We start from the raw sequence: 26,329 nt of genomic DNA on the forward strand, positions 1-26,329 counted from the left end.
GCTGAAATGAATATGACTGCTATTCTACAAGAGATCTTGATTAAAAGGTCACAACAGAAGAAGAGGACTTCTCCTTTAAACTACAAAGAGAGGCTTTTTGTACTTACAAATTCTATGTTAACATATTATGAAGGTCGAGCAGAGGTAGGAGATACAGATTTATATGACAGGCTGCCTTTGTTTGTTCTTTTGTTTGCTTTTATCTTTTTCCCTGTAGGGTATCATACAGTCAGGGAATGGATAAGGTGGATGGCAGTGAACATAAACCACTGATTCTTATTCCTCTTATTTATAATGTATGTTTCCTGAAGTGCAGATTATGTATCCGGTAGTGTAAACTAGTTCCTAATTGGGGCAGTAGTACATGGCCAGGATGCCAACAACAAAGTAAAAGATGGTTGCTAAGAGCTGTTTTCTTTCTCTCTTATCTTTAATTGTTTTATTTCTGGATCTTTCTGATGGAAGGGTCTTGGCATAATTTTACTGCTGGCATTTGTCACTCGCTGTTAATAATTATTTCCCAAGTGGTTACAGCATCATCTTTCTGAATATGGCATGTTGGATATTGTGCTAGAAAGGCTTCTGTAAGAAATTTACATTTTCCCTACTAATGGGACATCCTTTAGTTTTTCAGTTGATTCTCACATAGGATTTTCTGTATGGTATGTTCTCACTGAAGAGTTTGTTGTAACTTTGCTATTGCCCTTCTTTGGCTTCTATCCATGTGTAAACTTCTTTTACATGAGTTTTGGAAGATTTTTCAAATAGACTTCCTTACACTGCTATGGAAAAAGCCTTGATTGTTTTTCTGCTCCAAATTGGGCTGGCCAGCCCCAACTTGTATGTGGCAGTGAGACTGTGAACTTCCCTCCACATCTGTAAAGTAACTGGCTTCCAAATTCTAACAGGAGCGTGAACATGTGGTAGGCACTACAGACCAAGTTCACTATGGATGGGCTCAATTAGGATGGATCCTGCAGCCTAGCGATTGAAGTGAAGCTGGAAGCAATTTCTTTGGCAGCACTAACAACCCATCTCTATGTAAATTTAATGTAAATTCAGTTACGTGACAAGTCAACAGTGTACACTAGGCAAATCCTCAGACCAGCATTTTTCAGAGGAGATCTGGATTCAGTTTCATCAGGATCATCTGTCTCTGAAGTATCCCATCATGCAGTTAGTGCTGAGGGGTCACACTTTCCATGTAACAGAGCCTGCCTTCCAGATTTGTCATGGTGAAGACCGCAATTAAAATGGCTGCAATATCTAGAAGGGCTTTTGCTACACACAGGATAGCTGTACAATGAATAAAATGTAATGGAGATGTCTCTGCACCTCTTCTGTTAGATGCCTTACCTCTGGTGAAGAAGTCTGTTTAAGTGTGGTTCTCTGCTAGAGCCAGGGCTCACCACAGAATTGAGCTTTCTTACTGGAGGACCGCAGCATACTCTTGTAGCTGCCTGTTACATCTCACCCAAACATACCACAGAAAGTGGTTTTTGTTCGTCCTTTACTCTGCCATTTTTCTGCACGTAGTTTGTGTGCGGTCAAGGATTAAAAACAAGAAACAGGTTTCTGTATTTTTCACTGACTGCTGCAATAAAATATGCATTTACTTTAGAATACAACCAATCTTCCTTTCCCTTTCCTTCAAAGAAACAGGAGGAGAAAGCTAAGAAGCCCTCTGGAACATGTCTTGCATGCTTTTTTTTTTTGTGTGTGTATGAGCATACATTCAGTCCAGGCAGAACTGTTACTAACAGGTTTTTCAGGTTTAGCTGTTATCTTTCAAGAAGTCACCACTTCCAGCTTTATACCACCTTTGCCCTGCAGGTTGATACCCTGCAGCCTCCAAGGTGGATCTGTCTGAGGGGAGGCTTAAACTGCAGGTTTGCTTGCAGTGAGATGGAGTAGGACATCATGCCCTCAGCTGTGGGGACAGTAGCTTCTTGAAATGTTCCAGTTTGAGGTCAGGACTGTTGGTATGAAACTACATACTACACCTACACAACCCAGCTGTGGAAAGAGACAAATCAATTTCCTTCCTGTCCTGGCATTTCTTGGGCTCTGCGATGCTCTGAAGGCATTTTTCATCAGCAGAAGGATGCTTGGTGCGTTTTTGTTTTTGCCAGGTGAGCGTTATGCTGGGTTAGGAAGCTGCATTAGCTCCATGTAGGATCTTGATGTGCCAGAGACAGTGTCTCTGGAGGAGGACAGAATGCTCCAGCTGTTGGCATCAACAAGTTGTCAGACTGGCTTAGCCACAGCATACAGCTTTACAACCCATGCCTCCAATCCGTTTTCATCTTCAGTGTGCCTCCCACATTAGATTCTTTTAAACATTAATCAGCGTTCTGTTTTACAGAGTGTGTCTGAAAATAATGAGCTCTGATCATAGAGGAGCATGCAGTATCTCATGTCAGCAGTACTTGGGCTGTTTGAGAACTTACTGCATGACTAAGATCTCTGTCATGCAGCAGTAGTTATTCCTTTGTGTCACTGAGCAACTGAAATGGAAAAAGATTGAGGGTTTTATTCATCTATTTTAAGCCAATGTTGGTAGTTGTAAATCTGTATTAACAGTAAGACAGCTGTGTATTTTGGCTGAAGCAGTTTATGTGAAATGAAAAAAGTAATTGGAAATGAAAGTTGTGGTTCCTCTGAATAGTTGGATGTTTATTGTTGAAATGAAATGTGACTTACTGTTTGAACATAAAGATATGGCAGATAAAGGGTATGTACAGACTGGTCTCTTTTCAGGGCTGACAGTGGACTTACCTTACCAGTCTGACCTGTTGGTCCTTTACAGAAATTCAGACTGTTAAGGTAAGTAAGGAAACCAGGGCCAAGAGAACTTCACAGCATCATTTTGGTCACATTGCTGCAGTGGGAGCAGTCAGTCCAGGGTGCTGAGCTCTGCTCCTCCAGGCAAGGATGTGATTCCCAGCATGGTCACTGATAACTTTTTCAGTTTTGACTTCTACTGGGTACCTGGCAGAGAGTGTTCAGGAAGAACCCAGGGTTTATGTTCGTGTAAATAATCATATCACTTATATTATTTATTATTAACGTTTTTTCTTAATTTATTTTATTAAGATTCAATGTTGTTAACCAGATAAGTCAGCACTCTAAGTGTGGGCAACCTGGGATTGTAAACAGAGAAACAGAAGAGGAGACTTGATATATCTGATGGCAGAAGTGGAACATTCATGACAACAAAAAGCAGTCAACCACAGAAAAACGTTGTTCGTGTAAATACTTCTGGGAGATCTCATTGACACCCCCCGTCTCCCACCCCCCGTTCTCTGCATCCAGTGGCAGGAGTTCACTTGCTCTTTGGCAGCAAACTGCACAATATATAAGTACTGTTCTCTGTTTTTCTTTGTTATATATTTTCTTTGTTATGTATTGCGAAGTGCTGTATGTCTACTTGGAGCATTAAGTGATTATCTCACAAGCGTGACTGCTAGCAACAGGGTAAATTGTTTTAGAACTAGTTCATAACCTGTTTAAAATTTAGCTTTTCATGCACTTTAAAGCAACCCAGACACTCTGTCATTTTTGCACGGTGGTGCAATGTAGCTGTATTGAATTTGGAACTGCACTACAGTCTTTAGAGGGAAGAAATGAAGCTTCTTTGTCTAGATGTACTGTTGGAACATGAGTCATAGAAGCAGCTTATGGGTTATCAAATCAATAGAGCATAGCTACAGAAACAGTGAAGAATATTTGCTTTAAGGCTGTTTAAAAAGATGGACGTTGAAAAGCTTGAGAATAAATATACATGAGGAACAGATTTGCCTGAAATGTCACAGAGATGAATTTTTAATGTTGCCAGAAGACAGAAGTATTGTTTTCAAGCTAGAGGTGGTTTCTGGTTTTGGCTTTTAGGCCAAAATGGTGAAGTGAAAATGTTGGGGAAACACCATTATTGCAGTATAAAATTGTGCTAAAGTAATGGCAAGGATAGAAAAGGCAGCATTAATGTTGTCTGTTTCATGAAGTCTGCAAGGGTTAATCGGCAGCCCTTGGGGAGAGCATTTTCTGCCCTTTTCTCTTAGCATTGCAAAAGTGGCTAATGAGATCTGAACGAGATTGATTTCATTCGTGGTGAAGTCAAAAATTAATCGCAGTAAGAAATAACTGAAATGGCCTCTAAGCAGAGAGTACTGATCATGACATATAAAAATAAGGAGATGTACTGCTGAGTATTATAAAACTGTTTACCCTACAGTCAGTAAGATTTAAGATATGTACAGTGTTCTCATGTATGCATTGTAGACTTACCAAACCAGTTTTATAAATAGATTTTTTCAGACAGTGGTAGTGACATCTGTTAAGAAGTGCATGGCTCTGAGTACCGTTGAACATTTTCTGTCAAGTGTGGCATCCTTCTTGTATATTCAACTTCAAATGCACTGGTTCTTTTTTTTGGAAATGTTGTGCATTTGTTCTCCCCACTGGCTGTCTGGAAAATCAAGACTTGGTTCTTATCTAGAAGCATACCTTATCATAAAAATAGGAAATACTGCTGTAAATATCAGCTGCACAGTTTTAATTGAAAAGAATACTCACTTTACAGCTCCACTGGTGGACAGTGCAAGGACAGGCCAGGTACTCCTTCATGGAGTGATCATTAGCTGCTGTCAGAACAGCATCTTTTTTTCCTCTTGGGCTAGCCAACAGGGCAGACCACACAGAAAGAGCAATTCAAGCTCCTCTAACCCTCAGAATGGTCCACAAGTCCAACAGCTTATGCTATTTCTACTTGTGTGGCAATAAGCTGTACTACTGTGAATTCTTTCTCAGCACATGGTCAGAAGATGCATCTGAGCTGGACGATGTTATGGCAGTCAAGTCAGCTTATTTCTGTGTTACAGGATAGCTGTGATAGCAGGTGGTGTGTACTTTGCACAAGTTTTAGCCAGGTTGTGCTGATGAAGCAGCTCGCTTGAACTAAAAGCACCACTGCACCTGAGATTTGCACTATAGATAGCATTTTGGTTGAAGGAAATTCTTTGAGGTGAGGACAAGATGATAACGTAGGTGTTGAACAACTTCTTGCCACTAGAGCAGTTGAAAGAATCTGGCTTGTGCAAGCAAGCTGTCCTGCCAGCTTGCTGATTTGAAAAATTTCCTATTGATGTTGCTTGTGGGTGCAGTGCTTCCACAGAGCTGACACAGATCCAGCTGTAGCTTCATCAGGTAACAATGTGCTGATTGCTAATATCTTTGTACCTGTGGGAGCTGTGGAGTGCTTCCATTTGCTGTGGTGTTTTTTCCCCTCTCAGCCTCCTTTGCAGTGATAGTCTTTAGCTTGGCAGTGTGCTGGTCTGTGTGGTTTATTTGCTCCCTCCCACACACAATCTCTCATTAACCTCTCAAGCCCACACTGACTTGCACTGACCTTCAGTGAAGCTTATGAGCATGAGCTTAGGCATGCAGAATTGCTTTAAACCTTAACATATTCAGTGTTCACTCACTTTTGGTGTTTGGGATTGCAGTTTGCAGTAATAGGATGTTTGAATCAACATTTGCATTTTCAAAAGAGGTAGACCAAATTCTGACAGGGTGCTCTCTTCTTCTCTGGCACTAGTGGTATTTGCCATCAGGATCAGTCCAGGGTGAAAACAGTCTTGCATAAATAGCACAACTATTGCAATGAACAAAACCAACCAGCATTTAAGTGACAAATGCAGAGGGAAGAAACTTAAATGTTCTTGAGAATTCCTAATTTTGAAAGTCTCCTCTAGGGAAAAATGGTTCTTCTGAATGAGTTTTACTTGGTTCTTGTAATTTGAATAGAGAAGAAACAGAAGCTACTGACATGACTGCGGTGATATTTTAAGGAAGGAAAAAATAACCCACCCTAATGCTGTAGGTTTCAGGATAAAATTATGTGGCTGCATTTCAACGCTACTTCTGTGCAAAAGCTTCCTTTGGAACATAACCACAACATCGAGTTACAAAAGCCTATACTAATTACTTTCCTTTCAGTTTTTAAATAGAGATTAATGTGTATCCATTCTACTGTTGCTTATTCATTTTTGCAAAATCTGCGTTTAAATACAAAGAATGTGAATGGTCACTCTTTCTAATTTATTTGTATAATGCCTCTGTAGCAACTACAACCATTGCTTTTACATCTTAGCGCTGTTTGTTAGATAGTTGATTTTAACTTATTTTTGTGCTTAATTAGACAGAAATCAAGGCAGCAAATTAGCATGTGACTTAGCAAGCGTGTAGGTGACTGATCAATGGATATTCTTGAGGTTATAATTTGACAAGCAGGCTTACAGGTAGGTATTGCCATATCAGCAAAGGTGTGTTGCTCCTGTGGGTCCCTATGCTTTGGTAGAATAGCATGTTTGTGAGATAGCCACTTCTGATCAGCCACCAGCTTTATTTTAGGAAATGAGGTAGGGCAAGAAGCAGGAACTAATTGTTCAAAATACAGCTGCATATAAATCTGGACAGCATTTTGAGCTATAGAGGTGAGCAGAAGAGAAGTCTGTGTTCTGGAACAGAGGCCCAGAAACCCCATGTGACAAGCAGCAAGGAAGCAGCAGGAAAGTACCTAAGAAGGGAAATGTCACAGAGAGGGTCTGGATAGCCTGATGACTTCAACTCTCCTCCCTTCTTGGCTCAAGTTGCCCAGGTTTAGAGTTCAGACTGCTCTAGGTCTGCTGAAGGATGGCTGAAGGAAAGGTATCACTCTCCAGTGGGACAGAGCAAAAACTCTGTGATCTAAGGGGAGAAAATAGGGCAGAAGTATTACAGCTGGGTTAGCCAGACTCAGAGCTCTGTGAGGATGTCGCAGGAAACAAGGAAGCAAATGCTTGTCTGAAAGAACCTTGAAGCTAAGTGCTGTTTGTTTAGACAGCTGGAAGACTGTATGTCATTTAGGGCCTGATCTGGATGGGGGACTGGCTGATTTATTTTGCTTCCTTCTCTCTTATTTGCACTGCTACCTGATGTGAATACAGCAATATAACAGAGCTGTAATTGTGTATGTTTGACTGACTGATCTCAGTTGCAGCAAAATAATAAGTTGCATACAATGTACTGCAGCAATGGCTAGGCAGTTTCATCAGTGCCAGTAGAGAATTTCTTTTTCATTTGTTTGTTTTAGTTTTGGTCTTTGCTGGTGGTTGGCATCTGCTGCACAACCAACCAACTGTAAAGATTTCTCAGTTTCACAGTCTGCAAGACAGGGTTTAAGACTTTCTCCTTCTCACTGAGATTTGTTTGCATTATTTTTTTCCTCTCAAAATTCTTCCCATGAATCTGATCTTGGATCAGTTCAAGCTGTATGAGAATAATAATTACCTCTCACTTTTATCTCAGTTTTAGCCATTTCAGAAAGGTGGGCAGAATCAGAATCATTTGAGTTGGAAGGGACCTTTAATGGCCAGCTAGTCCCACTCCCCTGCAATGATCAGGGACCTGTAGAGCTTGATCAAGTTGCTCAGAGCCCCGTCCAGCCTGACCTTAGATGTCTCCAGAGATAGGGCATCTACTTCCTCTCTGGACAACGTGTTCCAATGCTTCTGCACCCTGGTTATCAACATTTTTTTCTCATATGTAATTGAAATCTCTCTTCTTCTAGTTTGAAACCATTTCCCTTGTCCTGTCAGTACAAAGAGTCTGTCCCCTTCTTTTTCATAGCTCCCCCTTTATGGTAGAAATACTTGATACTTGCTTTTCCTAGAATAATTTAGAATAATTTAAAAAAGAAAAACAAAAACAAAAACAAAAAAACTTAAAGGGAGGCAGTGTGTATTTTAACATGACTAATGCACTGAAAACATAAGAGATAAAAATCTGGCCATCTAAAAACCAGCTACAGTATTACTGTATTTATACAACCGGTAATGAGATGACTTGGGTTAAGATGCCTCTCCTGTTGCAGCTGCAGTCATATCCAGTGCTTATTGTTAATGGCAAGGATATTTAAGATAAATATATAAATTAAAAGTATGTAAGCATCCTGCATTCGACTTTGGAGAATATTCTACAGAGAAATAGGCTCAGATGACTACTGGAATAATCAGGCTTTCCTGAGGTTTCCCAGCATTGCCAAGCAGCTCCATAAAAGGAGATGTAATGAAGGCAGAGACCTTCGGATACATTAGGGGTCACAAGTTCCCTAGGTTACACATTGATGACCTCATGATTTCCTGTGTGAGAATTAGGAAGGAAGAGAGAAATAGTGTGAAGAACGAGAGTAAGAAACAGAAATCATGGGTGAGACAGAAAGTAGATATTTCTTGACAGCAGGATTGACTTCTGTATATTTTTGTGTTTTTTTTGTTTGTTTATTTTCCCAAAGTGTCCTTTGTACTGCTTAAACCCCATCCCCACTTTGCTGAAGATAAATAGTATAATGCCTTCGTAAACAGAGAGGAAGTGCACTGAAGAACCATTTTCTCTGACAGTGGGAACATGGGTTTCTTAAAAATTTGTAAAGCTACTATCTTCAGCTGAGTTGTTGTTTCAAGTGTGTAGAAGATGAATTATCTATGCTTCTTATCTCACAGATATTTGTTGTCTTCCTCTAAGATTTTTTTTTTTTAATAGGAATTTCATAATCATGTACTTTTACCATATCTGATGGTGTATTTCTAGTGTTACAACTTTTGATACTACTGTATTTTATTTAAAAAAATAGGAATGGCTTATTCTTTGCCCTGTGGCAGTAGAGTTGCTTCCCTTTTGTTATTTTCATCAAGCAAATATAATTTTAAAAACAACAAAAAAGACACCACTATCCTTTAGGGTGGCTTCGAAACACATGCTTTTATCTGTTTGTTATCCTTATTGGTATACACCATGTGTACCTCTATTACAATTTTAACCATTTTTCCTTTCCTTTTCCTTTCCATTTTTCCTTCAGTAAGCATCCTCTAGAGGTATATACTCTGCTTTGGTAGGTCCCTTGTGTTCACAGACCATTTGATTTTCAAATCCTCTGTGAACACTTCTATCCAGAGAGCATGTGTGAATGTACAAGTGAAATACTGCCCCTGCTACAGCAAATCCAACTTTTTCCTACTATGCTGGGCATCTTCCTCTAAGAACAACTGCAAAAAATGGTCCTCTTTACACTGTAGTTTTGCACTGCATTATTATCTCTTACAATAATCCCATCTCTGTCACTTGTTAGAAAGAGTGGCTGTTGGTGGCTCTCTCTTGGCTGGCTCATGTCTGCCCCTCTACTTCCAATAGGTCAGGGCTCAAGCTCTCACTTGATCACACATTTCTTGACTGCTCGTGCCTTGGTCTAGAGCATGCCATTAGGCATTCATAATAAATACATTACAGTGATGGTGTGCAAAAAGTCCCACTGTAAGAGGAAATTGTTAAAATGGGGGTGGAATGCTAATGGTCTTTTTGGCATCTTTCTTGAGTCATTCCTTCTTGCTCATGTGCACAACAGTTTAATTGTGAGAAATTCTAAACTAAATCACAGCTGCAGACCAGACAATTTGAAAGCTGGTGGCCATTAATAACTGTTGCTCCTGATGCAATCTGGAGCAGTACACTTGTGTTTAATTTCACATATGCAAGGTTTTTAATTTGTTTTAAATATGCAAAAGTAGAATAACGTGATTTCATTAGGCTTTATTTGCTGAACTGGATTTTAAAGAGGGTCAGATTTCTATTGGTTTAGTGTAGCACCTTATGGTGATGCAAACCGAGCCTCCCTAAATCATGAAAGTATACAAAGGGATCACTTAAGGAATACCAATATTAGAATGATCTGCTCTGTGTATCAGGAGCTTTGCTTTATTTTAGTTAATATATTTTTCCAAAGCACTGGTTGGTTTTTCTTGGTTTCCTGTTCTTTATCTTTTATCCTAGCACACATATGCTCTTTTTGAGCACTCACTGGATGCCAGAACTGTCCTGAAAACCTGGGAGCTGTGGAGGAGGAGAGGCTTAAAGTAATACAGCCTGTTCCTCTAATGAAAGTTTGTGACTCCAGACAGGAGAAAAAAAAGAAAACATATAATCTCTTTCTGTCTCACCACCACAGTTAACTGCTAGATGGGATCCACAAAATGCATGATAGCGTTGCATGCTATCAGCAATGATTTGAATTCTTTTAATGTCTCAGTAGAATGTCTAATGCCTAATTATTGTTGCAGTTTGAAAAAAGCTCCGTTTTCTTTTTTTTTTTTTTTTTTTAATCTCTGGTATTTCATGATGGTTACAGCTTTATCTGAATTCAGTTCCTGCCATTCTTCCTGATGCTGACCATCACGATCCTGAATTTTTCATGCGTGTTTCTCTGTTTTCTTCATAACAAACTTATGAGTTGGAATACTAAATATGTTTTAAATGCTGAGGAGGCTCCTCTGTTTTTTCTGGATGGTGCTACGAGGGTGTTGTATTATGAGGGTGGCAGAATCACCATGACTGCACAGGAAGTGGCTCTCCCCTTTTTGTTTTCAGTTGCATGTTATTGTGCCAGAATTCTGCTATTTGGGCTGAAATTCTCATCCTCAGGAGATAGGAGGGGAGCTGAGTGGGGATTAGAGCATCTCCAATAATTCACTAATTACTAATTATTTCCACATTGCCTGAACAGTATTCATCCTTCATAAGCTGCATGTTGGACTGCACTTGTTGGATGTACTTTATAGTGCAAAAGTTTAATGTGCGTTTACATGGGACCAGCCGTGAGTTGCTGGCTTTTTTTTTTTTTTTTTTTTAATATTTTATTCTTATTTTTGTTCCAGATTCCAGTGGAAACTTCCTCTCCCAAAAGCAAGAGGTGGCCCTTATGTTGTCTGTAGATTACCTCATCTTGATTAAAAAAAATAAAAGTATAATTCATATAGTCACTCAGGTTGGAAAAGACCTTACAGATCATCGAGTCCAACCTGTGTTGTGCTGGCACGCTCAATCTCTTCTACTTCTCTTAAATGAAAACAGTATAAATCAATTATTTCAGAAAAAGCCAGTTTAAAAATGTCTGCATGTGGGTGGATTTCACTGTTGTTACTTACTGCTTTTACTAGACTGAAGCACAGTACAAGCTACCCCCAGCTGTTGTTTCCCCAAGAATTGTAGAGTCATAGAATCATTTGAGGTAGAAGGGACCTTTAAAAGTCAACTGATCCAACTCCCTTGCAGGGACACCTAGATCAGGTTGACCTTGCTTCTTCAAGACTTCTGCCAGCCTTGGTCAAAGAAAGTTCTTTCAGCACAGACCTCAACTTATCCCAAGGACAGTTTCAGCCTATCTTCTCCTTTCTACTCTGTCTGAACTTGTTTTGCCTGTGCATTGCAGTTTCTCTGGAAAGCTGGAGGGACACAGGAGTAGCCACAAAACAGTGGGAGCACGTTGGTGTCAGAGCAAGCGAGCAGATTAGATGGCGTTGGAACCTTTTTCACTCACCCCTTTTAGTCATAGCTTGAGATCAGCAAGCTGTCCTTTGTAAGTTTCTTTGTAAAGAAGAGTAGGCCAGCCTATTATTATTAAAGATTGGGAACTTTATCTTGGAAAATGTAGTGCCTTCTACTAAGCAGTAGAACTTCAGTGTAGATTTTTGTGCTCTCTTTCTCTTGTTTTTGAATTACTTCTGCAGTTAAAGCTGTATTTCTATTGTAAATGGGAAAGAAAGCGATAAGACTTTGCGAGGGAGGGGAGGGCAGGGCAGGAAAAGGAAGTTAAATGAGTGCCTGTAGATGAATCAGTCTTCAGCTGTATTTAATATAATATCTTTTTTTACTCTTCTCTTACAGAAAAAGTACAGAAAAGGATCTGTGGATATTTCAAGGATCAAATGTGTGGAAGTTGTACAAAATGATGGTATTATTCCCTGTCAAAATAAGTATCCGTTTCAGGTATGCTCCTTTGGTTTATATAAAATACAGCGCTCTTTTCAACATCAGCAAGCTGCTTGAATGTGACTTGCTTGAAATTACTGTTGCTTCTGTCACTGAAACCATTCTGTGGGACTGTAGGAGACAGTTCAGGGTCAGGGCTTGGAAGCCATCCCCCAAAAGTCTTCTCCCTCTGAACTCCTTGCTCTTCGGAGTTCTGCCTCTGACAGTTGGTCTTTTTCTTTCCCTATCACACTCTGCCTAGGTTTTGATTGGAACGAGCTGGAGCCTTTGCCTTCTTTTGCATGCATACTGCTTATATCAAGTGTGTGATTACCATTAATTTATATAGGCATAAGAAAATCAAGATAAACCTTATTGTATTTTCTTTCATTGTGATCCAAATGGATATAAATGTACTATATGAGTGTATTTATTGGTGTTTTGGTTTTTTTGTGTGTTTTGTCTCATTGGTGTTTTGTTTTTTTCCCCCCCGCAGGTTGTATATGATGCTAATACACTTTATATTTTTGCACCAAGTGCACAAAGCCGGGATCAGTGGGTGAGGAATCTGAAAGAAGGTAATGAAAACTGCTTGCACTTAATATCTGGTATACTTAGATAACTTTGCTAAAGCTGTGTGCTGGGTCTGACTAGGATGGCGTTAACTCAGTACGTACTTCTTTTACTAAGCTCTTGCTATCAGCCCACAACTTCTTACTTTTCCTCTTTCTATTATTTTCCCCTGTCACAGTGTGTGGGTGCTTTGCTGCCGGGTGGGAACAACTCACCACAGGATAGAAAAATAAATTAGTGAAACTTTTTTTTTTTTAATTTCTTTTGAATTGGGCCAGAATGTCATTTGTATATGCAGTATTTGATGATGGGTATTGGGCACACAGAATCGTAAAGTGGCTTATGTTGGAGAGGGTCCTTAAAATCATCAAGCTCCAACTCTCTGCAATGGGCAGGGCTGCCACCTACCAAATCAGGCTGCCCAGGACCTCATCCAACCTGACTTTGAGTGCCTCCAGGGATAAGGCATTCCCAGCTTCAGTGAGCAGCCAATGCCAGTGTCTCCAAACACCCAGACTAATTTCATTTATTTTGTGTAGTGTAGTCTCACTGCAATCAGAATTTGAATCTATGCTTTTCTATAACATGTAAAGCATCCAAAAAATTCATCCAAGCTAGTTAATGACATTACTCAAAGGTTTTATTTGAATATGGCTAGCCAGAATGAGGGACCTATTGATGGTCTAACACTGAGGGGACATCTCCACTGAGGTATGATTCTGATTATTGCTGCTGTAGTGAATAAAGATCATTTTCTCAAGAGCCTCTTGATTGCTTTCTGCTGCCATCATTCACAGAGTGATTTCTGAAACTCAGCAAGCTTTGAGGATAAGGATGAGGAGCTTGCTGAACCAACTACAGGCATTGTGCTATGGAATAGTGGTGCATGTCAGCTAACTCTCTCCAGATTGCTAACTGTAGAGGAAATTCTGAGTCATTTGTGGCAGTAATAAAAGGAAAAGAGGCAGCCAGAGCTGCAGCGCCTTCACAGCCACCTGACTGTGTTGGGGGGGGGGCAGGTGGGTGCCTCGGCCTGTTGTGGTGAGCCCTGGCCCTCTGCCCTTTGGAGGGCAACCTGCTGGAGTAGCTGGTGTAGGCAGGGAGTATAGCACTCTCTTCTGTAGTACAGTCTTGTATGGTTCTACAAATTGCACCTGCCATCAGTGTATGTCCTCCATGTAGACTTGTGAAAAGTTCCTCAAGAAAAGCAGTGCTACAGTAAGGACAGACAACGAACATTATGCTTAATGTTGAAAGTACTTTAAAAGTTAGGGGCAGTCATGCTTTTTTATTATTATTTTTTTTTTTGTTTGTTTGACCTTTGCTTTTTATTTCCGGTAGGAATAAAGAACAACAGCAATATAATGATAAAATATCATCCTAAATTTTGGACAGAAGGAATTTATCAGTGCTGCAGACAGACAGAAAAATTAGCACCTGGCTGTGAAAAATACAATCTTTTTGAAAATAGTAAGTACATGTGTCCTTACATGAAATGGTTTTGGCATATGATCATGTCATCACACTTCAATGCTGTAGGTAATGGGGAAATTTATAGAGCAGGATGAGTCAGTGACACTGTGCCTAGATTAAATCAAAATATTTTTCATCTCCAAGCACTTGTGTTTAGAAAAGGAAAAAAAAAAAGTTGTCCTTCCAAAAAACATTTGGAGACATCTGCAAGGAATTATTGAGAGAAATTACACCAACGTGAAAATGATGCAAGAGGGTAACCAGACTTAATGAATTTGCAGACACATAGCTTAGGTTTCCTAGTAGTTTGCAAATATTCAAATGCTGAACCTGATGAAACATCACTTCCAAATACATATTTGGAAGTGACTCTTCTAGCATGCAAATCACAGCCTTTGCTTATTCCACAATGTGTGCTGTGGCATATGAAGATGTGGAAACATGACCCTCAGTGCAATATTGTTCTGCGTAACAATACAGTAATTATTTGTTCTTGAACTTGATTCAAGGAATCCTCCTTAGTAAGAGAAGAAATGGCACCAATGGTCACTACCTGGTGAAATCAGGAGTGCCCGGTTGGTTCCCTTGATCAGAGCCTTGAGTGGCAGTGGTTAGGAACTGTGGATTCCATTCCATTCAAAGAGAAATAAAAGATTGCTCTTGGTTGCCTTCATTCTACAAGACCTTTTGAATGGAAAAAAGAAGCACAGGAGACAAAAATACTTTTGGGCCAGAGAAATAATTAAAAACTACCTTTCTATACAACTTTACACGTTTCTATACAAAAAGTAGCCATTGATAGGGCTTGCCATGAACACTGCTTACTCTCTGAGCTAGTCTTTTTTTCATAGGACACTTAATGCTTTTCTGTGCTCTGTTTCTAGGTGTAGTAACGCTGCCCTTGCCAATGCCAGAAAAAAGTATGGTAGGTATCTGTGCTGCTGGTAGAGAGGGTCCAAAAATAAGCACCATGGGGGCTGCCATGCTGTGAATGTCTCACGCATGCCTAACCTGACCCCACAGCTCCGTCATGGGACAGTCCGAACCAGCTCAGCCTTTGCCTCTGGGCTGCTCAGCTCATTTACACGGCTGTAATAGCAGAGGTGGGGTGGAGGGAAATCAAAGAACGGAGGGGGATGATGATAATTTTGTGTCGTTTTCAGCGAAGGCCACCACCACCTGTTCCTCCAGCTGAGGAAAATGACAATGAAGAGGAGGAGATAGTGGTTGCGATGTATGACTTCCAGCCCACAGAACATCATGATTTAAGGTTAGATAAAGGTGAAGAATACACAGTAATCGAGAAGAATGACATTCACTGGTGGAAGGCAAGAGACAAACATGGGTAAACATGAGTTTCTTATTTTTCCTTATGATGTTATTTAGGCTATTTTCACGTTCTAATAGTTTATATTGATTGTGTGTTAACAAATTGCTGAAATTTGCACCAATTCTTTATTCCCACATAGAATCCAATTTAAAAAAAGTAATTCTCAATAGACTGTGGAGACTGATCACAGAATCACAGAATGGCCAGGGTTGGAAGGGACCTCAAGGACCACGAATCTCCAACCCCCCTGCCACATGCAGGACCATCAGCCTCCCCTTTTAATGCTAGACCAGGCTGCCCAGGGCCCCATCCAGTCTGGCCTTGAACACCTCTAGGGATGGGGCATCCACCAGCTCTCTGGGCAGCCTGTTCCAGCACCTCACCACTGTCTCTGTAAACTTCCCCCGACATCCAACCTAAATCTCTTCTCCCTCTACTTAAAACCATTTCCCCTTGTCCTGCAGTTATCTGATGCAGAACTGTAAGCTTTTACAGTGATATCTCCTGTCAGACTCTATGGTTTCTGAGTCATAGTGTCAGCAGGCTGCAAAACCTGATTTGACTGGTCTGGTATTCCTGGTTTCAGGCAATAGGTCATTTGGGAGAATTGTGATTGATGTTCAGATCAACAGGCTCTGAGTTCCAAGCTTGAATGATCATTACCTTATTTAAAAGTAGATCATTAAGGGTGATCTTTGAGAGAGCTGAGAGCTGCAGTGAGATGCCTTAAAATGACCACAATGTCTCGACTTCAGTTCTCCCGTGTTTAAAACTTTTCACCTGATTTTAAAAGTGAAACTAACCAAACTGCAATATTGATCAAGTCAATGTTGTGAGCAGTGAAGGGTAATTGTGAGTTAATAGATACAGCAGGGCTGCTGTGGCAGTCTCCAGTGACCAACTGCAACCTCTGACCACAGAACCAGAGGGTCACTTGTTTCCTTTCCTCTCCTCTTGGCTTTGTTGCTCATTTCTGCTGACTATGTAACTCTTTAGGTGCAGCAAAGGCTGATGTGGAAATGTTGATGTGGAAATTCATTACTCAGTAATGAGTAGTGCATTGGATAGGTTAGTAAAAAAAAAAGAAGAATGACTGCTAGTGACCTCTGGTAATAGCAGAATTAATGCTGTCTTCTGGGCATGTAACTTTGCATCTTTTTGCTCAGAGTATGTATTATATATTCTTTTAGGCATGAAGGATATATTCCAAGCAACTACGTAACAGGAAAGAAGTCCAACAACCTTGATCAATATGAGTAAGTGAATGTTCTAATTAAAATGTGGAATATCATAAAATAAAAGCTATGCTTTAAGAATTACAATGCATTTTTTTTTGTTTTGAAATATTTTTATAAGCATTGAAAATAATGAAAAAACCGTAGCACCTAATTATTTTAAATATGCATATATATGTTCTGATTCTCCTTGCTGATTTTTTGACGTGATGTATAAAATAGACTCAAGACAGAGATGGTCATCAGGCGAGTAGTTTCTAGAAGATTACTATAAAAAGTAAAAAACAAAACAAAACAAAAAAAAACCCAAAACCTCACCAAAAATAAACCAAACCACAAAACTCTCAGAATTTCCTGGTTGACAGAAGGAAATATTAAAGTAAATTTTTTCATTTTAAATGTACTGAATGTCTGAATGTGTTTTAATATTAAAATGTTATCCCTATCCAGGATGTGGCAGGAAGATAGAGGAGAAAACAGCAGAAATTGTACAAAGTAAACATAACATCAGATATTTTGAATGGAAGCTCTCATTTTCAACGAAGTATTTCACTTGGGGCATTTGAAGTCTTAGTGTATTCATGCAATTTATCAGCTGTGAAAGTATAGAGAGGTTTTTTTTTAATATTTTTATTTTTCCAATTTAATTATGAAGTAGATATTTAGGAGCACCAGGATAAAATTGGAGACTGATCTCCAAGTCTGTTGTTCCTGAAGGTACTGAGTAACAGCTGGCAGTCAGCTTGGCAGATGATCGGGCCATGTGCAGGTAGCTGCTTCAGGGCCACCGCGAGGCTGCTGGCCCGCTTTAGGAAATGTTTTGCTCAAAAGTTAGTCAAATTTCCTGCACTTTATTGGTTTGTGTGAGATCTCTCTGGATTTATTTCAAGGCATTTTTATTGGTAAACTCTACAATGTAATAAGGACTGTTTGTTGTTGTTGTTGTTTTTTTTTTTACATTTACTCAGGTACAGTTCTTGGCCGTTGGTATCAAAAAAGTATCGAAATGGTAACTTTGCTTTTAAGCCTTTTACATAAATCAAGTGTCGCGGAGAACTTTTGGTTAGGTGCTGATGTTGTGTTGCAGGTGGTACAGCAGGAACCTGAACCGCAGCAAGGCAGAGCAGCTCCTTAGAAATGAGGTATGGCAGCCTTGTGTACAAACCACAGCATTTACTTAAACCTATTTAAGCTAACATTTCATTTTGGCATGTGCAAATTACAGAACAATTACGAAGGACATGCAGCTTAAAGTTATTTGTGGTATGAAACTGTCAATCTGTTTGCAATTTAGGACAAAGAAGGTGGTTTTGTGGTGAGAGATTCAAGTCAGCCTGGCCTGTATACGGTTTCCCTTTATACAAAATTTGGAGGGTAAGTTTCTGTGTCCACCCTGCATACATTACCTTGCCTGAATTTGTGTGCACGTACACTGAAACTCTTGGCCTGGAGGCAAGGTCAGGAGAAAGCTCAGCAAAGAGGGGAGGGCTGCCAGTTAGAAAACGTGGGTTGACATAATATCAGCTTCTTGACTATATGCTTAGGCCTCCTTGGTTTTAATCTAGTGTAGATCTGACCTGCCACTAAAAGAAGGAGGCTCTGACATGCTTTTGAGTCTTTTCCTTTGTGCCAGCCTATGTGCTCACGAGGGGAGCTGCGTTGAGGAGCAAGCCAAACTGAGAATTAATTCATGTGGTTAATCTTCAACAAATGACATTGTTTTACTTCCTTTTTTCAGAGAAGGTTCATCAGGAATAAGGCACTACCATATAAAAGAAACAGTGACATCACCAAAGCAATACTACCTTGCAGAAAAACATCTCTTTAACTCCATTCCAGAAATAATTGAGTATCACAAACATAATGCAGCAGGTAGATGGACTGAAATTTTCCTGTCGTTATGGGCTGTTTTGATAAGGAATCTGAGATTTTCAATGAAGGCTTTTAGAATTTTGTAGATCTTAAATATAGAAGATTGCACTAAACTGCATTTCACATTTTTTCAATATATGTAATCATTTGAAAGATTGTGTGCATATATATATGTGTGTGTGTGTGTATATATATATATATATATATAAAAATAATGTGTATATAGCTTTATGTAATTTGTACTTATACCCACACCTGCTTGCTATTCCTATTATCAGCTGAGCGTAGTGGCTAGAGACCAGGGCTGAGTTTCTGGTTTTATGAGGACAAGTGGTGTTTTCTTTCCATCAGTACTTTATTTAACGCTGTACACGTTGCTCTTTTACCATTCCTATTTGCTTGTTGTACAGTGAGCAATATCCTTTTTCCCAGCTGATGTCCAAACACAGAACAAAACAAAAGTGTGGCAAAATTAATTTTTGACAGTTCTAGTGCTATTCAGTGCACACTGATCCACAGCATAACAGAAGAACAGCTTTATTGGATTAGAAAAAAAAAAAAAAGCATTCATTTTGTATTGTTTCTAATGCTGGTCTTTAGCCCAGAACAGAGAGGTAGGGATAGTACTTCTTTAAAGTACTCTCTAGGTGCCAGTTTACTAGTGGTTCACGACAACTTAAAATGATAAAAAGGAAGTAGAAAACACATGTGGATAACAGTATTTTTTCAGGAAATAAGTGTGAAACTGGAGGGGTTTGTATGTGCAAAATAGAAATGATCAAAAGTAACATTGTGAATATGTATTTTGGGCAGTCTTTCTGATCTGGTTTAGGAAAGAGATGGTCTCTGCTCAGTCTTTGCTGGTGCTGGCATAATTGTAATGCACAAATATTTATGTCTTTCTCTTAACAGTAATGCGGATGCAGCAAGTTAGATTCAGTGAGTGCTCTTGTGTGCTCTTGTAGCCACTTTGAATAGTCAAAGCAATGAGTTAGCAGAGAACGTGGTCAAAACTGTGTATGAGCTTATGAGTCAGTGTTGTAGTCTGCGGTGAACAAATGGCTTATTTGCTACCTGGCACTATTTCAGAAATAAACAGTCTCTCTTGAATTACCTTTGATCATCAGGTCTTGTTACCAGGCTGCGTTACCCTGTGACCCCAAAGAAGACAACAGCACCAACAACTGCAGGATTCAGCTATGGTAATTGTGTTGTATTTATCTTACATACCTTTTCTGATGATTTTATATGTATAAGCAGCCATGATAGTTTCTAAAAAATTTTGGAAGTTTTGTACTATCATTGCCTATTCTAACTAACTAGTGGGTTTAAATTGTACCTTACACCACTGCACAGAGAATTGCCATGGAAAGGCTCCAGAGCCAGTAGCATGTGTGGTGCCAAAGGGCACTGTGTAGAGAAACAGAGCCTGTTCAGTATCTTCCTCCATGTTTTTGTGGCCACCTTGGGTTCTGCCTTATTAAAGAGCTCTGCCTTTGCCTGCTTAATAAGCCTTCAGACTTCATACTCAAACTTGTTCCTTTGATCTTTACAGAGGTGGATTTGTTAATTTGTTTTTTAATGTTTTTAGTGGTCTGTTTTTAACCACGGCAGACCAAGTGACGTGATCAGCTTCTATGTGTTGGCAGAGCTTCATATGATGGGAGTGTGTTGAATTAAGTCTAATAATATCCATATTTATTTGTTGGCTCCGGGAAATTTTGATTTTCACCTTCTGTGTTTGTCAACAGCTGGCTAAAAGCTGTGTCTAGATGAAAAAATATATATTTTCTTGGTGATACGGGTATACTACATTTTTGTGTTAATTCTAAAAAGTTTTCTCCCTAATTTTCTAGGAAGAGTTTCCCTTCCTCTTCTCTACCAGTTCAGCACATATCCTAAAATAACAGTCAGTGATTCTTGCTTGTTTTGATTTACAGAAAAATGGGAAATTAATCCATCAGAGCTGACTTTCATGAGGGAACTGGGGAGTGGCCTGTTTGGAGTAGTGCGCCTTGGGAAATGGAGAGCGCAGTACAAAGTGGCCATCAAAGCGATTCGGGAGGGCGCGATGTATGAGGAGGATTTTATTGAAGAAGCCAAAGTCATGATGTGAGTTGCTACACAGTGCTTGGGACCTTTATTTTTGGTCTCTGATAGCATATACTGGAAAAATTGCTTTAGGCAGGTGTATTTTGGCAGTACTGAGAGGTGGAAAGCAATAATGATGCCAATCTTTTTCAGGAAACTAACACATCCTAAGTTAGTTCAGCTGTATGGTGTGTGCACACAACAGAGACCCATCTACATTGTAACCGAGTTCATGGAGCATGGCTGCCTTCTGAATTACCTAAGACAAAAACGTGGGGTTTTGAGTAAAGATGTCCTGCTCACGATGTGCCAAGATGTCTGTGAGGGAATGGAATACCTGGAGAGGAACAGCTTTATCCACAGAGACCTGGTAACATCCTATCATGCAATACACTTCGTAAAATTTCTGTTTTTGACCTTATCTATCCAGTTTTGAAGCAGCATGTTTGTAAATATCAGCTTTTATTCTCACAGAAGACTACAAGTAATTTAAGTTGCCTCTTTAGGTTCTAAGCAAATATGCGAAGCTGCAGTGTACAGAAAAAGATGATGTGTCTTTCTCTTGAGAAAATAGAATAAAGTCCCTCAAATGTTTATAGAAAGTTGATAGCTAGTTGTGCTGAAATAACTGTGTATATTTGTGCTATTTTTACCACTCCAAAATGCCTTGAGATCATAATTTTTCCTGGTGGCTTTTTACAAAATGTTTTAGTTGTCAAAACAACGCTTTCAGGAGCCAAATGCACAGGCAGCTTTTCTTCTGGGCCATAGTGTCATACACCAATGTGCTTGGTGAATCAGTGAACTTGCTAACAGACTCATCAGTCTGTTGCAATTTGTCCGAGAGTGAAAGTTTTAATGTAAATCTAATGATTTTGTTTGCAGGCTGCCAGGAACTGCTTGGTGAATGATTTGGGAGTGGTTAAAGTATCTGATTTTGGGATGACAAGGTATGGCTGAGTGTGCAAACATAATTGTAGTGATATTGGAAAATTTACCTAGCCCTTTTTCTTTTCTGTAAGAGAATACACAAAAAACAAGGTTACAGGTAATAATGATCTTTTTTGACTTCTCTAAGGAACATTCTTATATTTATTTTTCCAGTGCCTTTAAAGATTATTTGCTCTGTAGTGATGTGACTTGTGCCTTCTAAATTATGGAAAAATAAAACTGTGTAGTTTATTCTTTAGAGAATTAAGTGTCTCTGCTTCTTACGTTGAGAATCACAGAATCTCAGGGATTGGCTCTAAACAGACTCCGTGGTCTGACTGGTCTTTTATTAGCATTTTTCTGTTTAAAAACAAAACAAAAACCTCAGAAAAGCAACACAATAGTTGTTGAACCACGACCTGCTTGACTTTTGCCACTTTTCTGTGCTACTGCTCTTGCATGTCCCTGTGTCTAAGTTTAGACTGACCAGTGAGAAACAGAGCAAGAAATGAAATATTTTGCATTGTTTTTCTTGTAATATGGGCATTTGTCTTGCAAGTGGCTAAGGCTTGAGAAGACTCCAAGGTAATAGAAAAAGAAACAGTGTCTTGACTGAGACCCTAGTGCGAGTCTGATGTAGCTCATTTTCTCATGTGATACTAAGTCATGGCCTTTAGGTGGCAATACGAGCTACAAATACTCAGTTCCCTCAGTTCCTGATCTAAATAACGATTTGTAGGCTTTGAGGCCAGCTGAAAGACATGATGTTTTCTTTTTAGGTATGTCCTTGATGATCAATACACAAGTTCCTCAGGGGCTAAATTTCCTGTGAAATGGTGCCCACCAGAAGTTTTTAATTACAGTCGATTCAGCAGCAAGTCAGATGTCTGGTCATTCGGTAAGGTGTTTATCACTGAAACAAAGCACTATTTTTACATTTTGTCAATTGTGGTTAAATTCTAGTTATCAGGTAGTATCACACATCTAAGAAGGAGGTCACAGAAATCATTTGCTGGGGTTTTATGCTTGCATTCAGCTCTGCAGAGGTCATTAGAGCTGTTATGTATTAAAACACATGCTACTAGAATAAAGTTTATTCGGTGATGACATGTAAGTGCTTGTTCTGTAATATGGTTCTCAAACTATTTTTCTTTTAGTAAGCCTGAGTCCAGAGCTCAAAATGAACATTTATTTTAAGAAATTATTTGCTTATTTTCTTAATGTTTATTTAAATTTTTTAGGTGTTTTAATGTGGGAAGTGTTTACAGAAGGAAAAATGCCCTTCGAAAAAAATTCCAACTATGATGTGGTAACTATGGTTAGCCAAGGACATCGCTTGTACCGCCCCAAACTGGCCTCCAAGCAGGTATATGAAGTCATGATGATGTGCTGGCAGGAGGTAGGCACGTTTTTATTTTGGCTTTGAGTTGAAAAAAAGGTTAATCCAGCAACAACAATCAATCTGTATTGCAGCATTCTTCCTGTAACCAGGGCATCAAGGCCTGAGATCCCAGAAGACTTATTTCTAAATGAACGGTGCCCATACGAGGATAATGGCTGTTGGCTGCTAGGACAGAAAGGAACAGGGTGTCTTTTCTGTACAGCTGGTGTGAGAGAGGCATAATAAGGAATTCAAGGATAAGAAGGTTCTCCTTTACCTACTGTAGATAGTGCATAAAAAAATAGGGTGCAGTAGGTGAGATCTAGACCACAGCTGAATGTTTGTAGACAACTTGTAAATTTCTTGCAGCAAGAGTCAGCTGAGTCAAGTAGAGGGAATTGTTCTGTATAGGGATCAATGTGAGAATGGTTTTAGTTCAGTGACAAATATATACCTTAGGTGAGAAGAAGGGAGGGAGGGGGAAAGTGGGGCAGAGTAGTCAAATATAGTTCTGATACAATTGAGATTAATTGAACACATGCTTTGCACACAGAATGTGGGTGAGAAAATAAGAAGGTACAAGCCTGTTTTCCTGTGATCTAATAGTTGACAGTCTTGGAGCTATATATCTCTCTCAGGTTTTCAAGTGTACAGCTGTAATGATAACAGCCACTGGAGAAATTTCTGTGAAATAAATGAACTATAAGTTCAGTAATAAAATGAAATAATCACTAAGTCTTAATTGATCATGATTATTTCTGCATACAAGCACTGCTTGCAAAACTGTATTAGTCAAAATAGTCCAGAATTGAGGACTTGTTTTGATACTGCCTCACTTTACTAATTATCATGGAAACATGATATTAAAACAGAAGCCATATGAAAAGATTAGTTGTATTTCATTAGTTGCCTCCAGTTTTCAGAGAGCAATCAGAGGAACTAGTGATGGAAAGAGCTAAATGACTGATTTTCTAGTTTGTCTTTTCTGCATTGGCTGTTGAGGAGAGTCTGCTCTTTTCCTGTAAGAAAGATGACATGCTGTCTGACATTTGTCTTGATTGAGAAGGTGCTGGAACAAGTAGTTAGTCACCAAACTGACAGGTGAATATCTAAAGCTTACAAAGCAGTTGGTTTATGAAATGAAAAGCAGATTAAAAACTACAGTGTCCCGGAGGGCTGCAAAATAACAAACATGTCTATGGTCCCAAAAGGCTTTTCACAGGAGCCAGGAAATTATAGATCATTAAGTTTTGTTTGTATTTGATAACCTGCTTGAAATCTCCATTAAAATGGACTAATAAATCACCTGTGAGATAACTAAATTATTTGTTAACACTCCTTCAATATAGATGTATTTTTAGAGTTCATATGAACGTCAATTAATTGATTAAAAATGTATTGATTTCATGAGAGGTTATTAACAGTAAAACCTAAGCAAACATTGTGTGAGAGAAGGAATCTTTGCAAATCACAAATGGGGCACAAATAATGGCAACATGCAGTCAGTCTTTGTCATAAAATATGATTAACTCTAGATATCTCTAGATATTGCTTGATCAATTTATTAATTATTTGAGAAGTGTGCAAGGCTTCAAAATTCAGCAGGTAATACAAATTTATTTAGGTTGATAAGTGGAGGTAAGGTGCAGTTTACACTCACATTCAAAAGATGCTACATTAACTCTGTCATTAAGGTCAGTAAAGGGACTGTCTCAGTGTACTGTTTTGGTTAAACAAAGCAAAGAGGATATTACAACACATAGGGAATTATATGGACAGAAGAATAAATGAAGAATAATATTGCATAAGTCTACAGTGCAGTCTCATTGCATTATATGAAAAATCATATGGAAGTAAAAGATTTTGGAGAATAATGCTCAGAAAGCTTAGGAGCATGAACAAGTTGCATAAAGGAAGACTGGAATAATATATTGGGGCTGGGGTGGGGATGGGTATGGAGAGAGAAATGAATAAGTGTGGCACTATGCAAAATAATGAATTGCAGGAAAGGTGTAGTCCAGCAGTACATATTATAGTTTTTCACAGCACGGAAATAAAAGTGACACTTTATGAAACTGCAATGCATCCAAAATCTACACGAGAAAATATTTTTTTTTCCACATCACATTTAATAAAGTGGTAAAGTCTTTTCTGCAGAATGATACTAAGACCAAGATTTATCCAAACCAACAAAGCTTTGTTATTTTCTCATCATGGCTGTACATACTTTTGTTTTTAGAAACCGGAGGGACGCCCAACTTTTGAAGACTTGCTCCATATAATTATTGACATTGCGGAGGGTGAAGATGCTTTCTGAGAAAAGGCAATATCAGTACAAGTACAGAAAGGAAACCACTTTCCAGAGATATTTTGTTTTCAAAGGTTTGGTCCTGGATGCTGCTAGATGCTGCTAAACAGTGTGGGGAGCCCGTAGTGTTTAGTTCAATACAAGGACAGTTTCACATGATTTTGGAAAATAGGCATGGTATCTTCAACAGTAATAACAGTCTTTGTATTTTCTCTGAAAATAAAGCATTGCGTAGCCAGAAAGTAGTGCTCTTTGTGGAGGAAGAAAGTAAAAATGACCCAAGTCTGGGAGCTTAATTTGCATTTATTGATTTGGGTTCATATACATGTGGTCCATGTTTCTGAACTTCTCTTTACACAGGTAGCAGTAGTAGTCATGTGCATGCTTAAAAAAATGAAGGTATCTATTTACTGACGTACAAATGTTTCTAGGGATTCTCCAGAAACACTATTCATGGATGTTTCATGACATACCAGGAACGCAAATTTGCCCCTTTCATTTGCACGCAGTAAGTTGTTAACAGCACAGTCTTCAGTTTGTTGTAACACTCAAAAGTGTTGCTTCAGGACTGAGCCATGATGTGCCCTGAGCTATTCTAGGCTGTTTGGTGAACCAGAGACCTTCCAAAGACATTACTCGTGACGAATCAGTCCAAGATTCAGCTGGCTGTCAACATACCGTAGTGCCTTTTTTTAGATTAATTGTAAAATAATTTATATGCTGTAGGTATTGTAAATATATAAATTTCATGCATTTATTTATATAAACTGTTTTCCCCTTGACATTTTCAAATGCAAGCTTGTCCTACCTTGACTTACATACAACTCTCAATGCATGGGGTTGTAAATGAGAGAAAATGCACTCAAATGTAGTTAAGGAGGACTTATTTTTCTGACTGTCATGTGTATGTACATTGATTTAATCTTTCTGTTCTTAACAGACAACACTGTACTACATGTGTATATAAATAAATTGAGTGTTAACTATTATTTGGAACAACATGTAAAGAGTTGCCACTGATTTACTGTCAAGACAGTGCGTCGTAAGCCAAACTCATTGTTCGTGTAAATATGGCATTGTGATTGTCCGTGTATATACATGTCTGTGTGTACACATGCTTTCTATTAAATGCATATATTTTTAATATGAATATATATTTAATTGGATTTGTCTGTATTTAGTGCAGAAATGGTTGAACTCCTTAATACCTGCATACTCTTTCCCCTGTGCTGGAGGCTGACATCTCCTCAGCCTTGCTGAAGTTTGTTTCAATTCCCCTAACTTTGGACCAAAGCATC

General features: G+C 39.0%; 1 protein-coding gene across 2 annotated transcripts; it reads left to right on the plus strand.

The window, feature by feature from the left end:
- Window positions 1–25,040, plus strand: TEC (tec protein tyrosine kinase; the record flags this gene model as incomplete). 2 transcript variants are annotated; one of them, XM_079534868.1, is made up of 17 exons in its annotated part: window positions 7–144; window positions 11,755–11,856; window positions 12,335–12,416; window positions 13,753–13,881; window positions 14,769–14,809; window positions 15,048–15,229; window positions 16,405–16,470; window positions 17,537–17,591; window positions 17,744–17,823; window positions 18,188–18,321; window positions 19,449–19,523; window positions 20,262–20,433; window positions 20,566–20,782; window positions 21,298–21,362; window positions 22,122–22,240; window positions 22,584–22,741; window positions 24,963–25,040. In XM_079534868.1, 17 exons carry the CDS (start codon window positions 7–9, stop codon window positions 25,038–25,040), a joined length of 1,893 nt encoding a protein of 630 aa, XP_079390994.1. The 2 variants fall into 2 exon arrangements, with proteins under 2 accessions (XP_079390995.1, XP_079390994.1); XM_079534869.1 differs by lacking the exon at window positions 14,769–14,809 and having other exon boundaries at window positions 1–144; window positions 14,986–15,229.
- Between the last annotated feature and the right edge of the window lie 1,289 nt (window positions 25,041–26,329).

This window comes from Tetrao urogallus, assembly GCF_951394365.1.
Source record: "Tetrao urogallus genome assembly, chromosome: 4".
NCBI lineage: Eukaryota > Metazoa > Chordata > Aves > Galliformes > Phasianidae > Tetrao > Tetrao urogallus.